Source organism: Ascidiella aspersa, chromosome 5 (assembly GCF_963924565.1).
Source record: "Ascidiella aspersa chromosome 5, kaAscAspe10.2, whole genome shotgun sequence".
In the NCBI taxonomy this organism is placed as follows: domain Eukaryota; kingdom Metazoa; phylum Chordata; class Ascidiacea; order Phlebobranchia; family Ascidiidae; genus Ascidiella; species Ascidiella aspersa.
The window spans coordinates 32214213-32231304 of NC_139451.1; the positions used below are offsets into that span (position 1 = coordinate 32214213).

The 17092-nt window shown below is 33.9% G+C and overlaps 1 protein-coding gene across 2 annotated transcripts in view; it reads right to left on the reverse strand.

Moving 5' to 3' along the window:
- Positions 1 to 17092, reverse strand: part of LOC146146381 (kelch-like protein 7) — a 43496-nt gene that overhangs the window by 9275 nt on the left and 17129 nt on the right. Inside the window, exons 3-7 of one of the 2 annotated variants that reach the window (XM_083389875.1) lie at positions 3398 to 3548; positions 2964 to 3181; positions 1353 to 1499; positions 863 to 944; positions 224 to 315 (exon numbers count right to left, since the gene is read on the reverse strand). In XM_083389875.1, coding sequence (XP_083246001.1) covers positions 224 to 315; positions 863 to 944; positions 1353 to 1499; positions 2964 to 3181; positions 3398 to 3548 — 690 coding nt within the window. Of the gene's footprint in view, positions 1 to 223; positions 316 to 841; positions 945 to 1352; positions 1500 to 2963; positions 3182 to 3397; positions 3549 to 17092 lie in introns of both variants that reach the window. The other variant, XM_083389874.1, reaches the window with a different exon arrangement.

Genomic DNA, 17092 nt, shown 5'->3' on the forward strand with positions numbered 1-17092 from the left:
ATGTGCAACTTGTTTAACAAATTCCCATTAAGTTTTGTTATCTGCAAATCGTTTTGTTTCGGTCAAAATTTAATAAATCAATTAAGTGAAGTATTTAAAAATAGTTTTAGACTGCTCACTTCACTTTGGTTGTTTGTTGTTTTAGTGGAAAGTAACTTGTATTTTTTAATAATATACATGTTTACATATTTTACATACACAATAATTATACACCATTATTTACCGGCAATACTTCTTTTTGCTTAGTCACTACATCAATTAGAACACATTGTTCCTCTGAATTAAAACCTCCAACCATCAGAATCTTTGTTGATTCTGTTTGAGAGTAACACAATATAAATTATAAGTTGAAAAAAGCACAAATTAGCAGACAGAGAGAGATTCGTAGCAGTAGGTTACACATCTAAATTAAAGAATGAACAAAAACAATATTTATAGAATTTTTAATATATTTCTTTAGATTCGAAAAAAATATAATTAATTATTTTTACTTTATGAAGCCAATATAAGCAACAAAACAGCTTTTTAATTATATATATTCAAATATGGACAATTTTAGATATATTACTTTAAATGACTATATTTCAAATACATTACCGCTAAAATTGTGTCAATATTTTATTTCACAATTGATTAATTATTTGAGTAGCTTTCACATTTACCTTCTTTAATAGCGACTAAAAACGAAAAATTAATGAATCAGATCAACAAACCTAGAGCTATGAAAATTACATATGTGCAAATACTGGTATATGCTAAACATATATTGTTAGACATCAGATATACACTTAAATATATTTTGATATAAACTTAAAATAACTGCTGATTAACTAATAGTGACCTTGAGCTTGGGGTTGGTGACCTTGAAGTTTGGGTTTTAGAAGAAAATTTCTCATCGCGTCCATCACAGAATGACAACAAGCAAAATTCTCACGAACAAGAATCTTAAAAGCAAATAACAACATAGTTGTAAGTTAACAACTATCTTAACCAAAATAATTCAGCTTTAAAGATGTATGCTAGTTGATATGGCAAAATCAATGAATTACTTTTATTATAGACAAAAACTGGTGGTGGTGAATTAGTAGTCAGAACCAGATTAATAAAACATGATCAAATGTGGAATTTGTTTAGAGTAAAAAATGCCATATTTAATTTGTTTTTATTTTACCATTAGTTTAGCAAGGTAAAATAAATACACAACATAAAAGACACAAAAAACTACTGTATCGTATATTAATAAAAAAATTGAAATTTAAAAATGTAGAAAACAAATTGATATTTTAAAGTTACTGCAGCAGTAATTTTATGCAAACCTAGTGAGTTAAGGCAATTGAAATAACTAAACCAACCTCGTCAATAACAGTGGTCTGCAAGAATTCACCAGAAAGAGTTGAAAGGTCAAGTTGAGAGAAGAGGTTCACAAAATGTTCCCTACGACTGGAAAGTTTGAAGTGAACCCATTGAATGATTCCAGTGAAAACAGACACTCCTTGTTTCTAAATAATTAGAAAAAACATAAACTGTGACATTCAAGAACAGTATAATAATATTAAATGCTTTGTGTGCTTTAAGTGGTATAAAATTGGAATTGAGTGCAGGGTTATAATCATCAACAAGTAATATGGTTGTCTGATTGAAACTGAACAGATACTCAAACCATTTCAAAGCATTGGTATTTACCTCAGTACAAAGGTGTTATCAGTTTCAGTCCCAAAACTGGAATGGAACTATATGTAAGTAATGTGACATTGAAATACTTCCACCTGGGAAGTTTCCACCACAACTTTTTCACTAACTCTCCCCAAACTATAATTTATGAAAGATTATTGCAATATTTAATTTTTTTTTGAAAAAATCCAAAATGACTTTCCTATTTTTTTTATTCAAAATAAGGCTTGTTGGAGTTTGTAGTAGATTTGGATTTTTCAGCTTTTTTAGGTAAGTTTGGCTTTTATTCATTTTTGTTATCTGGAAATCCTGAAAATCATTTTGTCCTGGGTTATGCGTTATGAAATACAGCAACCCTATTCTAGCTATACTGCAAACACAAAATGCTTTTGTTTGATCAAATAGATGGCAAAGAAGACTGGGACAAAAACGTTTTAGCAAAAATAACGAGCCAAGCTTTTGTTTGTGTGATGCTTAGAGAAGTTTGTTTCATAATCACGCGACTTTATAAATACTTAACCTTAGTTTATTGGAAACAGACTTGTTTCGCAAGCTTCCATCGGGTTATAGCGTTGGCTTATGTTTGCTTTGTGAGATTAAGTGGGTAAATGTTTATCAGTTCGTTCGAGTCTGTTCAATCCAACTATGTGCTGCTGCTCTCTAGGTTGCACCAACCCTGCACGATTCGCATATATTATAAAGTGTTGCTTTATATACAAAAACAATATACAAGCAAATAAAACACCCTACAACAAAGTAAACATTTCTATTTAAAATTGGAACTTATTTTTAGGCATAATATTGATTAACTATGTATGGGTTAGATTCGATTCACTGTGAGTAAAAGGCAAACACAAAATTCCCCCCAAAAAAATAAACAAATAAAACCCTGCCCAGAAGGACATGGTTTCACTTGAATCAAGTTTACCAACAAACAACTGAAGCATCACACTTGTAGATCATTGAACACTGGAGTAGCTTGATAAAAAATAATCAACTTCAATCACTAATACAATTATAAGAAAATAAAATAACAACAATAATCTCTTTTTTTTTGGAAAACAGAAATCAACTAAGGAAATGAAATATAAAGTTATAATATTTTGTATTTTATTGCCATGATATTTTTAACTCAAGGGCACCTTTATAATTGATTATGTCACTAACACAAATATAAGATGTTACAGTGATGCTACGAAAAAAAAATTTCGTTTACAAACACATAAAGATTTCAAAAATTTGAACTAAAACTAGGGTAAGTTTTTGAAAATAAGATGTGATATTTAAGTTACCTTGGTACTTTGATGATTTATTATTGCAGACATAGAGTCAAAATCCAGTTGTTTAAAATCATCTTGTTGCACAATAGCTTCAAAGTTGCCATGTATCACTTGTTTTGCTCTTTCCTCTATTTCGGTGAGATTGTATCGCTGGGCATGAGCCAGGATTTCCAAGCAATTATCAACACCCACCATTTGCAAGATGTACTTGGCACATTTGGATTTAAGAACTATAAAAAACAAAAAGGTATTTAAAAATTTAAAATAAATAACTGAAATTCCCCATATTGGTATAAAACTTAATAACAGAGACTATTGTTATTAATCATGCAGTTGGAATTGTTAAACAGGCATTGCATGCTGCAATTAAAAATATCCTGTGAATTTAATTGTTTTTTTAAGTAAAGAAATAATAATTTAAAAACGATTACTAAATATATAAATACATCCGATCTGTGTGTAGTCAGCATCCTCATGCAATTCCAATGCATTCTCATTTGTAATCTGCACATCATTAGTGTAAATGCAATTCAAAAGTCTCTCCAGTTGTTCATCTGTCATTTTAATGTTGATCTCTGCAGCAAATTGTTCTTTCATCTGAACAGTAACTTGTGATCACATAATGCGACTTCATATTATCTGGCTAACGTTATCATTTAGTACACAGATTGCATGCAACATCAATGTTGGTACCTGCAAAGCATTGTTAAATTATTGTAATGCGTAGCGTTTCAGGGTTAAATGAAATAATAAATATAAGTGATTATGAAAAACAAGCATGTTTTAATTGTTTGGTTACAATTACATTTTTTCTATTTGACTATTGTTGACTATTGAATAAACCGGTTTTCGATCACTCATCAAATTCGGATCGAGGGGTTTGGCAAGACAGGCATGCTACTTTTCGTTATGTTTTAGACCAGTGGTGTTAAACTTTGTCCTCTTTATATAATTGTCCAGTGCCTTGCATAACAAAAATCGTGCATAATTTTCCTGTGTCATCTAAACTCGATTTCATTTGCACAAAAGCATAGCATCAGGATTCCTGAGCTTATGTGTATTAAGACGCTGCCTTTTGAAAAAAAATTAGTGAAGTCATCTTTGAACATTTATTGGCGATCAAACAAAAATCCATATAATGCATGCCTGGAGTCAAGTGCAGTGCTCTTTAATTTGTGCGCACGGTGCACCCTAGGATGCACAAAAATATGTATAGGGCGCACCAGGACGAAAAGGTATACAAAGGTGTATCACAAACTTTTAGTGTTATTTGCATAAAGTTTGAATGCTGTTTTATGATGTGCATAAGTGCTCACAAGCAGCCTGTCACCATAATCAAACCCTCAATGACAGTGGGTAAAACTTCGGCAGCTCCGCTCGGTTTAATTAACATGGTTGTATTAATATGCAAATGATGTTTCATATCGCTTTTTACCTTTTAAGGAAACAGGGTACATGAGTTCGTCACAACAAGTTTAAGGGTTCACCAAACCAAAAAAGGTTAAAGAACACTTTGTATGTGGTCCGCAAACTATATTTACAAAATATTATGCCCGTGATGCTTTCAATGTTGGACCACCCTGATTTAGTATATCAAATAACAATGATAATTTTTTTTATGTATTAATAGAAAAGTAAAATATGGAAAAAACATAGCAGGTAGCACAAGAATAAATCTGATTTTGCTGGTTGAAGTAATTATAATTATGGTAACAAATAAGAATCAAATTGGTAGGGATGTTCAAAGTAGAATATCCAATCCTTGGATTCGAATTCAGATGGGATTCGAATCCAATTCTGCCGTTCATTTCGGGTAATTGGAACCGATATAATTTAATGTTTTACCGCGGATTGTTGCGCCTAATTGTACAAACGCGTGTGGTAAGTTTGCCTGTCGCTGCGGCGACCAATTTATAGTGCTTGCTTTAAATGTAACCTGGTAGTGCAGTGTCAGCGTTTTTTCGGGTGACCAATTACTGTGTCTCGCGATAATGTTCGTCTAATAATTAAGTGTCAATCAAGCATTATTGGGCGAGCGACTAACGTGTAATGTCTGGTGTGGAGTTCGCAATTGCCCTAAATGCGTTAAGTTGCAAAAGTAATATTACGTTGTAAAACGTGCTGGCCGTCTACAAAATGCGCTATAGGGTTATTTAAAGTCAACTTTAGGCAAATATTCAGCGAGGTTATGCAGTTAGGCACAGCGTAATTGTCAAGAATTTGTTATGCCAATAGTAACTTTGTATTCTTTGCAGTACATTATTTGACTGCATAACAGATCATGTTAGTCAAAAAAGAAGCACTAAAACCCAACAATGCTTTAAAACACAGGACCGAATGGCGTAAGACTTCTGTGTGCAGTGTTTCATTGTACTCACTATTGGCAAAAATATTAGTTTTGGCAACAACCTGGACAGTTTATATAATACAGTTTACAGAACTGCTTCAAATGACAGTTGTTAAGAATGTTAAACATATGGGAGATTTTTTTATTATAATGTGCACATGTTAGCAAATTGTTTGGGCGATTTATTGCTGTGATTGTAGGCCCTGTGGGGTAGATTAAGATTAATCCCTTCCCCAAACAAAACCAAGGTTAGATAATTTAATAAAAATATACTAGGATTCGCTATTCTGGATTCGTTATTCTAGATTCGAAACCTACTATTCTAGAATACCTTGGGATTCTACTTTGAACATCCCTACAAATTGGTCCATCTTGAAAGTGCAAGAACTGAAAACATAGCTGTTACAACTAAATAAGGTAGGAATTAATAAACCCTTAACAGACAATTATTTACATACAAAACATAGCAGGCAGCACAAGAATAAATCGGATTTTGCTGGTTGAAGTAATTATAATTATAGTAACAAATAAGAATCAAATTGGTCCATCTTGAAAGTGCAAGAACTGAAAACAACTTTTCCAACTAATTTATAAAGGTAGGAATTAATCAACCCTTAACAGACAATTTACATGCTTTAAAAAATGTGATGATTACTTCCTTATTAATTATAACTTACCGGAGTTGTAAAAAGTTTGCAAAAGAACTCTGACGTAAGGCCAAGCACAACTCTATGAACTGGAAAACATTTGGTTTCCGCCTTTAGCTTTGCATCACAAAATTTCTTTTCAAACTTGCGATCACTTAAAATAGAAATTCAAGAAACTGATTTGAAAGGTTGCTGAAACGTTAGTTTACAATTACAATTACCATAGGAGCTGTTTTTAATTATATGGGCCGAAAATTTATTTTCGGGATATATCTTGTTTTTGCCCGAAAATGTTTCAGACCGATTTTTGTCCGCATTGCGAGTAGGAATCTTCAAGTCAGAATATCGGCGACTCATTTATAATGCTTGCTTTAAATGCGGTGTCAGCGTTTTTTCGGGCGACAAATTATTTGCGATAAGCTTCGCCTAACAATCAAGTGTCAATAGGGTGTATTTATCGCGGCAAATTTAAATGCGAAATCTTGAAGTAGTGTACGTCTCTCTGTTAGCACCTTTGGTGCATGTTGCTCCAACCAACATACCAACATCAGGCCTAAACAACTAGCAAAACTTTCGATTTAATAGTTTGCGTATTAGGCACATAATAGTGTTTTACATATTGTTTGAAACTACAGATTTAAAGCCTGTTTTAACAGTGACTCGGACCAAGCCATGGTAAAAATTTCCCGAGTAAAAGTTGGCAAAAGTATAGCAAACCATAGGCGTTAAACCATTTTAAGTATTTAAGAGAATTATAATACTTGTTTTTCAAACAAGTAAGCTGGTCAAAATGTAATAAAATGGCCATACGCACTATCTACGTAAATTCTATTTATCAAATATATGTTTCGATCATTTTCCGAAATCTACGCCATATTTGAACCTCTTTTGCATCAAAGGCATAAGTTAGGTGGGTAAATTTTCGGCCCATATCTGTTTTTGCTTGTAGAAACAAGTTAAGGAAAATAAAAAACAAAATATGAAATATTAAAAAATAAAAAGTATAACGAAAAAAATAAAAATAAAACATCAAAAAAAAAAATTAAAAATAAACACTAAGCCCTGAAAATATACCCCCTGGCAAAATATACAACAACCGCATCCCCGTCTAGTTATTATTATTATTATGCCTGGTAGCAACAGTTTATATATATATAGAAATTCTTATCCTACCGGCACCTACCAAACTAGTTATGTGATTCTACATTTTTTTCACTTTAGCGAGCCCCTTATGATAGACCAGACAGCCAAAAAAATGTTGAATTCTAGACAAAAAATGTTTTGAATAACCGAAATAGGTTTTTATAAAACATAAGCCATTCTGTTTATTTTTACATTTGACTTAAATTGAAAAGTTAAGTTTTTAAAATTTTTGCTATACATTGGACTTATATACACCAGGGGCAACTTAAGAGATACAGTGATTAGTGGTTTATTTTACAACAGTTACAGTGATAAGTTATGCAGCATAGAAAACATAAACAAATAAAAAAAAATACTGAGCATTTGATCCAATATTTTCAGCTGAATTATATTATACTGCAATCAACAGAGTTGCTCAAAGTGGAATACTGGATCATAAAAACAAATGCCATATATTTGAATCCTAAAACTGCCTTTATTTCAGTCAAGAATGACAGAGTTGTTGTCGTAATGCATGTTTAAGTAGGAGGTGGTTACTGTACTTTCTTTAATATGCTTAAATAGCAAGTGGGTACAATTGCTTGGCCTTTTTGTTCAACAGTTACGGTGCTTGAATATGTTACTGTTCAGTGGGGGTTCTTTTGATTACAATATTTAGGACAAAAAAAGTGTTACAGCATTTAGGTCAAAATCAATTGCTATGTGATGTGCCACTATGTTTAATGCCAGGGATAGTGATTTTACATTTTTATGTGCATTTCCACAGCTAAAAAAATAATCCATGGCAAAGTGTGAAATAAGGATTCAACGAAGTATGATATGGGGTGAATCATGTTTTTATTGTCGTTATACATTTCAATGTCTGCAAAATATCCCAGAACAAACATTGTTTGTGATTTTTTTAGTTAATGCAAACTTTTTTTTTTATTGTGAGAAAAATGCTAAACTAGGAAAATTTAAATGAATATTATTTTTTGGAAAATTAAATCCAATAATGGAAGTTGAACTTGAACTTTCGGCTAATACATTTTGAAACTTGCACTAGTAAGCACCAATCTTCAAGATTACACTAGAATTTATTGCAAAAGCCGTGGACATTACTTCAAAAACTAAAGTTTGGCAAACAGGCAAGCCGGATAAAATGATCTTTTGAACAACTAACTGACTTACTGATTGAGCAGTTCCAATATATCAGGCTTTTCTGTGAAATCTTCTTGAAATGTTGTCAAGACATCTGCTGTCGCCATGTTGAAGTGTGAAAACTAGTAGTACTATAATTATGGGCTAGTGTTGGCTGCAATACAATAACTTGTTGTAAGATTTTCTATTCATCAAATTTCAACGAAACGAGTTGTCAAAGTTGAAATTGCAAGAAAGGCATAAATAATAAGAATACTAAACCCGAACATTGTTAGTAATATAAACCCTTGGTCTTGGACGAAATGTGTTAGGATTCTAGACCAACTCCCAAACATCATATGACACAAATATCATATGATGTTGGCTTTCTTGCTTATATGTCACAAACTGTTGGATATGTCACAAACTGTTGGATTTCTTGCTCGGCGAAACAAAAGTATTGCCAGTCAACTTTGCAGTGACGAAACACAAACAAATATGCGGCCATTTTGAAAGTTTAGTTCCTGTTTGCAGTTTCGTTCTGGGGAATACAATAGAGGCATAGATAGTTTATAAAATAAACTAACTGAACCGCATCTCTTTGACCAGTTTTGACAAAATGTAGCGGAAAAATTGCAATTATGGTTTATAAATAAATTCTTTAAGCTTCGGTGCATTTTTTGCATTTGTTGTTTATATTGGCGGTACATATGCATTAAACCGTGACGGTTGTAACCAGCCATCCGTGACCAACCAGAACAACAAGGAAATGTATTTTGTTCACAATTCTATTTTTAATTAAAATTCAGCATGAAATGTGTTCGTTCGCACAGGTGTAACTATTCTAAACAGACGAATTGATTATGCTCTAGTCTTTAAAAACAACATTTTGCATGAAAAGTTTTGCGTTGCAAAGTTTTTTTGGAGTATTAGGCATGGGCTTCAGTGGAATCCACTGGAATTTCAAATGGAAGTAAAGAGCGATTTTGCGAATTACAAATTCTAAAGAGTAATTCCAAAACAAAAACGGATTTTAAGCCAACCAAAAACGGCCCCGGGATATGGACATCAGATCGAAAAAAAAAAACTATTCTACATGCTCACCAGTTTAACTTAAATAAACCGAAAAATATAGCCATTTCTAGAAATATATTTTTTGCAAGATTTATTTTCGACTGTTATAGGCTGGCGCAGGGGTCGGGAACCTACGGCTCGCGATCCATATATGGATCTTTTTGTAACGCCATATGGCTCTTTTGATGAAAGAATCTTGCTTGCAGAAAAATGTAAGAAATCATTTCTCAGCATTATTTGAATAAAACTGCGCACGGCCACGACCGCTTTCCTAACTTTATTTTTCCTTTTCAACACACGTAGTAGTAAATCTTTTAGCGCTTCGCGCGAATTCCATCTGTATTTTCGGGACTGTTATCCCGTTTGATGGAATCTCTTTATATCCAAAAGGCCTTTACTGCTCTTCCGACGGAGACCCGTAATAAAAACTTAGGTAATTTATTTTTTCGTGCTGATGTGCTGTTTTCTAAATGAAAACAAAATAAATTAAGGCCCCTCTTCAAATTACTATTTTTTGCAACCTATAACTAGGCCTAGATGCTAAAAAGTGTTATATGGCTCTCATGGAAATACAACCAAGAATATTTGGCTTTTATGGCTCCCTTAGCTAAAAAGGTTCCCGACCCCTGGGCTAGCGCCGGACTCTTCACGATGTTATTTTAGTGTTCCTCAACCCTTTAGAAGTTCAAAATTAAGTCCCTGTTTGATAAGGTTTTGTTGCCGACAGCAGAAGTTGACATTGTTAGGTTTATTGAGATGTCCTGGACCGGTGACAACCGATCTAACATTTACAAAACAAATGTTACGTGTTTATTAATACTTAAACATTCAAATTAGTTAATTGCCATAAGCCAAATCTTAGAGTTCATATTAATATTAAGTTATCATACGAATTTTTAAATAGGGCTTTAGATTCGCGCGTTCTAGCTTTCGCATAATCAAATGTATTATTGGTTGAATAATATAATATTTCATGATGTAACGTTTTCCGTATTGCGTTCTCTCGCCTCGTTTCAAACTTGACATGTAACCTTTAATCTCGTAATCTATAACTGTCAGTCTTGCAGGCGGTGTTCTCACGTTCTGCAAAACAAGCCACTTGTTTTGCTGGCTTCTGACTCCCGCTGCAATTTGGCCTTAGAATGGCCGCTGTAATGCCTAGCCATGTTTTCAGAGTGCCGGCCAGTCTTATTGGCCAAATATGACGTAACTTTCGTGTTCTTTTTCTTCCTACGTATTGGCTATATACATGTCGTTTATTAGCGGCTTTGAGCTTTTCTCTCGAGAAGTCATTTGCGAAGTCTAAGCCGACAGTCGCTGCAATAGGCGGTGGCTGTCTGTCTCACATTAACTTGAAAATTAATTTACGTTCACTAATGCTATTTGATAACGTTTTAATTCGTTGTAACAATCTACTTTTGATTGGAATTTTAGTTGTGGTTATGACAGGCAGCATATCTGACCGGAAACCTTTGCAAACAACAAGAACTCACGCGGTTGCGTCCCGCCGGGCAACTGTATGGGGTCAGGGGCCAGGCCCCAGTGCACAGGTCGCGGCGGGGCGTAACACAAATCTGCATACAAAAATTGTTGCACTGCTAAATGGCATGCTAAATGATGTTTAATTGTCTTAAATAATGTCTTTAGAAATTATTTAGCTTAATGTTGAAAACACAAACCGAGTAAGTTGAGCGTAGCTAAGTTACCACAACAAACAAACTGATATCAACAGATGCGCATCTAACCCTAACAAGTTAAAATAGTGAAATTTAAAATGCCAGCAAATAGCGTGCAACTTAGCATACGCTAACGGAAACCAAGTTTTTGTGCCTGGTGCGTTTCAACTCGTGAGAAGCCTGCAAGGTGTAATTTACGTTGTCAGAATACAGGTTGTTTTACATTGGTTTTGATTAACGCAATTTTACAACAACACACAAAAATCGTGGTTTGGTGAAAAGTAAACTTTGTATTGTTACCAATATACATGTTTATATATATACAAGTAATTCTACACCATTATTTACCGGCAATACTTTTTTTTGCTTAGTTTAAGGTTCTTTTAAATTAATGAAAGAAATATTAAAAGACGCTCTTTTTTAAATATCTCATCTATCAAAAAAACTTGGCAAAAACATTCGGATTTTGAGGTCGTGTGTCACTTAATAAAAACACATGTATTAAAAATGCTAGATCTGAATGGAAATATCTCGCTAGAGCAGCATCATGTTTTTTGTTAGGTAGTTCTGGATTTGTATAGAAGTCGAAATAAACTAATTAAGTACTGCAATAAACCTTGCGTGTGCGATTACGCGAAACTAACCTAAAAAGTAAAAATGGAAAACATTTATTTTGCCTTATGTTGGTTGCAGCCGATAGCAGTAACAACGACAGACAGTGTCACCACTTCTTGCAGAACAACTAATTTGATCGAATAATAGTTTTAGCTTACAACTAGCATCATTCAACGCTATTTGTAACTTAAGCTACAAAACAGTAGTGGTTTATTTAATTTATTGGTTGATATTTAAGCAAGGTAAATGCAGCCAGTGTACTTTTTTAGGTATCGTTTCGGTTATTTTTTAAATAAAACAAAGAATTAACATTACAATTTTGTAAAATAAACTTTTCCTGTGTATGCACGGATCTGTAATGTAGCTTGATAATAAATTGCAAAGCCAAAAATGGTCGAGCAGTATGAAAACGTTTATATCTATCAAGAGCAATCATTTGACATAATTAACGCCCACTGTCCCATAGCGTTGTACGGCTTTTCAAAGCAACTGTGCTCCTTGTCGACAATTGACAAAGGGAATTTTTTTTTATGTAAACAAAAAACAGATTAACAAAATATAAAGTTGTGAATCCAGGGTTTTGTGGAAAAAAACCTAAGCTACTCGCGTACCACCTGAAAAACCTTCGCGTACCTCTAGTGGTACGCGTACCACAGGTTGGGAACCCCTGGTTTAGTGGGTAGGCCTATACATGAGTCCATGGACCGAGGAGCCGATATGGAAAGGCGGCGTTTGTCGAGCGTCCTGCGCCGCAATGTCAAGCGCAATCCCGATGTAACAAGTCGAATAAAGTGAAGGAAGAATGCAACGGTTTGAAAAGAGTTGAAGTGTTTTTTGGTAAAACTTTATTGTATAAATGTCATCGATGAGTAACAAAAAAATCTAAACGTCTAAAAGAAGGAAATGTAAATTTTTACAGAAGATTTCTTTTTTGCAAAACAAATGATATCAAAAAATGCAAAAAAAAAAAAATCCACCACTGGGTGGGGCTCGCAACTTGCATCAAAAAATAACAACTGAAATAAAAACAAAAACAAGCTTGCTTCTGAACTTTAGCATAAATAACATATTTCATCAACTCATTTCATCAAAAAAAGAAAAATAACAGAATAAAGTTGTACACATTATAGGCCAGGAGTGGGCAAATGTATTCAATGGAAGAGCCATTTGCAGAAAATACAAGCACCTAAGAGCCTCAAAATTATTTTAATACCATAACGGTAAATAATGCAAGGCCAGCGGCAATAATAACAGAATTGTAATATAACAAAACGGTAATAATCAACACAATAATAATAACGGTAATAGCAAAATAACACGCACAATATTCATTAATATCAGTCTTTTGTTAACTAACTCTTCGGACTCCATGTCTCGTGTTACGTCATAAACGAAATCTGGCCTAAATAAAGAAAAGAAAAAGAGAGAAACGTTTATACACGCTACTCTTGGTAACCTTTTTGAAATTTTACGATTCAACTAGAAGAGCCACAAAAAGGATGCCGGAGAGCCGCAGTTTGCCCACCCCTGTTATAGGCTATAAAATTTTACAGGTTAAGTAAAAAAAATCAGTTTGGTACAACATTTGAAATAAAACTTTGTTTAAAACGAGATAATAGGCAATATAGGTTTATACGTCCACAAAATATATTATTGATTGGTAATTGCTATTCACGTTTTTCACATCATTGGATGATTGCAAAAACAGGACAGCCTTAATGTTGGCAACATCTAGGCTCTATGAAGCAAATGAGCATTTGACAGTGGACGCTAAAGAACTTTGTGGAATTGGGCAAACGCAATATTAGGCTTTGCGCATTTAAACAGCAACAATACAACAGCCGGTGGCAAAATCATCAATGTGGAAACAAACGGTCCACTTGTTTTCTTGCGGGTCGTAAACTTCCACCGAATTCTCGCCGTCTCTGTGACAAGATGCACAACAACGATATAAACAATTTGTTAAACTTTGGCAAGTATTAATATTAGAAACAATCAGTTACATTCTTAACCGACGAATATTGTTTAGCCAAGTATTAATGCCAAAAACCATAGGTTAAATATATCTAGAAAACATAAACGCCAAGAAAAATGAGTTTCACATCGGGAAAATAGAATTGAAGTAAGCTCCAATCTGAGCCCAAATACAATTAAGAAGCCATTTAATTATTACTCTAACCTTACTTGTGCTTTTTATGACAACAATGGTAAAAGTGAATTCTTAAAGCAGTTTTATTGTTTTAATTGCAATTATATTTGTGTCTCGGGCGAATAGCAACAAACCCATCATTTTGTTCGCTTTTTAAGAAAAAATATATAAAATTACGAAAAGCAACAATAAATCCCACTGCAGTGTACCGATTTTATTAATATTGGTAGTTTTTATTCACGGTGGTTAGATCATTTTAATTTCGGAATCCTCACCCGCAAATAACGTAGAGCTTTCCTTGCAACACACAAGTTGCATGGAATCTCCGTTCAACGTTGGTGGATTGAACTCGAGTCCACGAGTTGCTTCTGGAGTCGTATCGTTCTACTGTGCGTGGCGCTGACCGACCTGGTTAAAAAGCACAATTGGTAAAGTATGAACAAACTTCTTCATTTATTTCACCACTTGTTTTGTCGGTTTATTCTCAAAAAGCGATTAGGAAAAGAGGCGATATAACGCTAAAAAATAAAAAAAAAACCTTCGGAATAGATTAACTTAAAAACATATTTTACAAACATCAATCTACGATGGTCCCTGTTTGTCAGAGTATTTATTTTATGTTTGGGTTATATCAATTTTTTGTCGGTTCAAAACTACTGCACGGTTCGAAATTTTTAGATGCCTGTCAACCACAGGTAGAAATTTAAAATGGCGCTTTTCAAATTCCTCCTATGACAAAAAACGTTAAAATGTATTTCAAAAAAATATCCCAGTGAAGTTTCGCGCTAAAGAGATGTTTTTACAAAGTTTACGGAAATGAAAACGTTTATTTTTTCAGCTAATTGCGACGTCATCGGAAAAATATGTTGTTTATATGATATTTAATTGCATTTTACTCCTATAATTGTGATCGTTGGACAAAAAAACTAACCTCAAACAATAAAACATTATATACGTTAACAACATGAGGTAACTAAATTTCTTACGACTAAAGCAACTTGTGCCAACTGTTTTAACCTGCGACTTGCAAGGGGGCGCTTTTTCTAATTTGGGGGGCGCTGAACGCACATAAGGGGGCGTTACATGAAAGTACTTTGGTAAATGTTCACAAAAAATAGTAACAAACAGCATTGTAGGTAACTTTTAGCCTTATGACAACTTCCGTACTGCGAACTTGTAGTTTCCCGACCATTGTTACGTAATAATTGTCTTTCTTATGTTAAGTTGTTGGATGTTGTTGCGTTTCACCGTTTTATACGCGGCAAAATGTTTGTATATTTAAAGCAGAGGTCGCCGCCGGATTCGGCCAGCCACTAGACATGAGTTCATTTGAAATACTTTTTGACTATTTTACCTTTAGTAAGTTTAAATTTTCCTGGTAATGACACAACCTGGTGAAATAATGTATCTATAAATTCCCATAGTGAATGTATGTTAGACAACCTAAAATATGACTGACAGCTTATCGAAACGAAAGTGAAGACAATATGATGTTAGACAACGATTAATATTATACTTTACTGTAAAACAAGATGAGGGGGGCGATATGAAATAATATTGAGCCCAAGGGGGCACTAGTGTAAAAAAGGTTGGGAAACACTGCACTAAACAGTTGTTAGCTGGGCACTTGTTACGCAATATTAAGTTCCTCATTACCTCTTGTGCGTTTTGTTAATTGGGAAACGTTCAGGATTACCGAGAGGAGTAAACATCCGCCATTACCTAGTGGCCCACGCATAACTTCGTAAATACTTTATGTGTCGTTATTTTGCAAGTGGGCCAACAATGTTAAAAGCTCCAGGGCCTTCCATATTCATATTGGGATGCTTTTAATTGTGGTTTATGAAGAATTTGCGCAAATGTAACCAACTGATTTTAGCAACATTCGCATTATTAAATTACAATAATTATATTTCAGACTCTGTTCAAGATAACGTCGTGTCGTCGTCTCTATTTCGGGTAAACTTTAATAAAAAAAATATTTTCTACTGTTTTACAAATTTTCTTAGTAAATTTTGGACACAAATGATTAAAAGCAGTTAGTTTTGCGCTTGTTTTGCCTAAATAAATATTTACGAGCCTATTGAATGTAAAGAATGTAAACAATAGAATTACCATTGGAGCCGCAAGTTGCGTAAATGTTTCCTTGAAGCGCAGCAACTGATAAACCTCTTCTAGCTTCATTCATGCTATGAATTGCTGACCACCGATTATCCGAGAACTTCTCACATGATCTGAGGTTTGATGAATCGTTCCATCCACCAACAACAAAAAGTGAACCTGGCAAAACAACCAACAAAAACTTAACACAAAAGTTTATTATTAATAAAGGTTTACTGTTATCTAAAATTTTTTAAAGACATTTTTCTGCACAAATTATTAAAAGCAATAATTTAAGTATTAAACAGCTTAAGATAGATTGAGTAGCCAGGACAGGCAAAAAAGTGAAACTCGTAAACCAACCAAGTCATATTAAAATCAGGGATGGTTATAAATTACATTGACAAAGGTTTTAAATCATCCTACGGAGCCAATAACCTTATTTTACACTGACAGATGTCACGTAAATAAACTACCTGGGCAATCTATAACAGATTAACAATCTTTCTTAAACTGGGGTCCGTTGGCAGATTTAGGAAAAACATTGCGTTGTGACGTCATAACAAGCGCAGTTTCGTTGAAATTATTAAAAAGTCATTAAACGGTTAAGCCGAGGAACTCACCAAATATCATAATCATTACATTCAAAGAGTGTTAATCTGTTAAACCCGAGTTGACAAAAATATAATTCAGCTCCTATACGTGACCGCAACAAACACATACTTTGATGTTTACATCACAATGCTTATACGATAGAAAGTTGGCAACACTCACAAACAGCTGATAGCGATGCGAGGTAAAGTCAACTTTCATCCTTACCTTCAAATTCGACCATTGCGTGGAGACTTCTCGGTTGAATCAAGTCAAGGCCCTTGCTCCAGGAATTGTTGTCGGGGTCGTAGATGATACAAGTTGATAGAGGCCCATTGCCGTTGTTATAACCACCGGTGACGTAGATCAAACCTGGGTTCAAAGTAAAATATTTATAATAAACGGAGCTGTAAACACAAAATATACGCAACAACAACAAAAACAAGCTCATATATTATACTCGGGGAATTGTTCATATTTCGTCATATTCCGATCGAAATGTTGACGTTTTTGAAAAGAATACATTTTTTAATACGCGAAAATGAGCACCAAAAACAACACATTTGCCAAAAAGGCCGACGTTATAGAATAGTGTTCATTCATAAGATATCGAGTTGTAATTATTAGTTCAATTAAAACGGGAGAACCTAAAATTTCCACTTTATCAGCAGTCTCCTCAG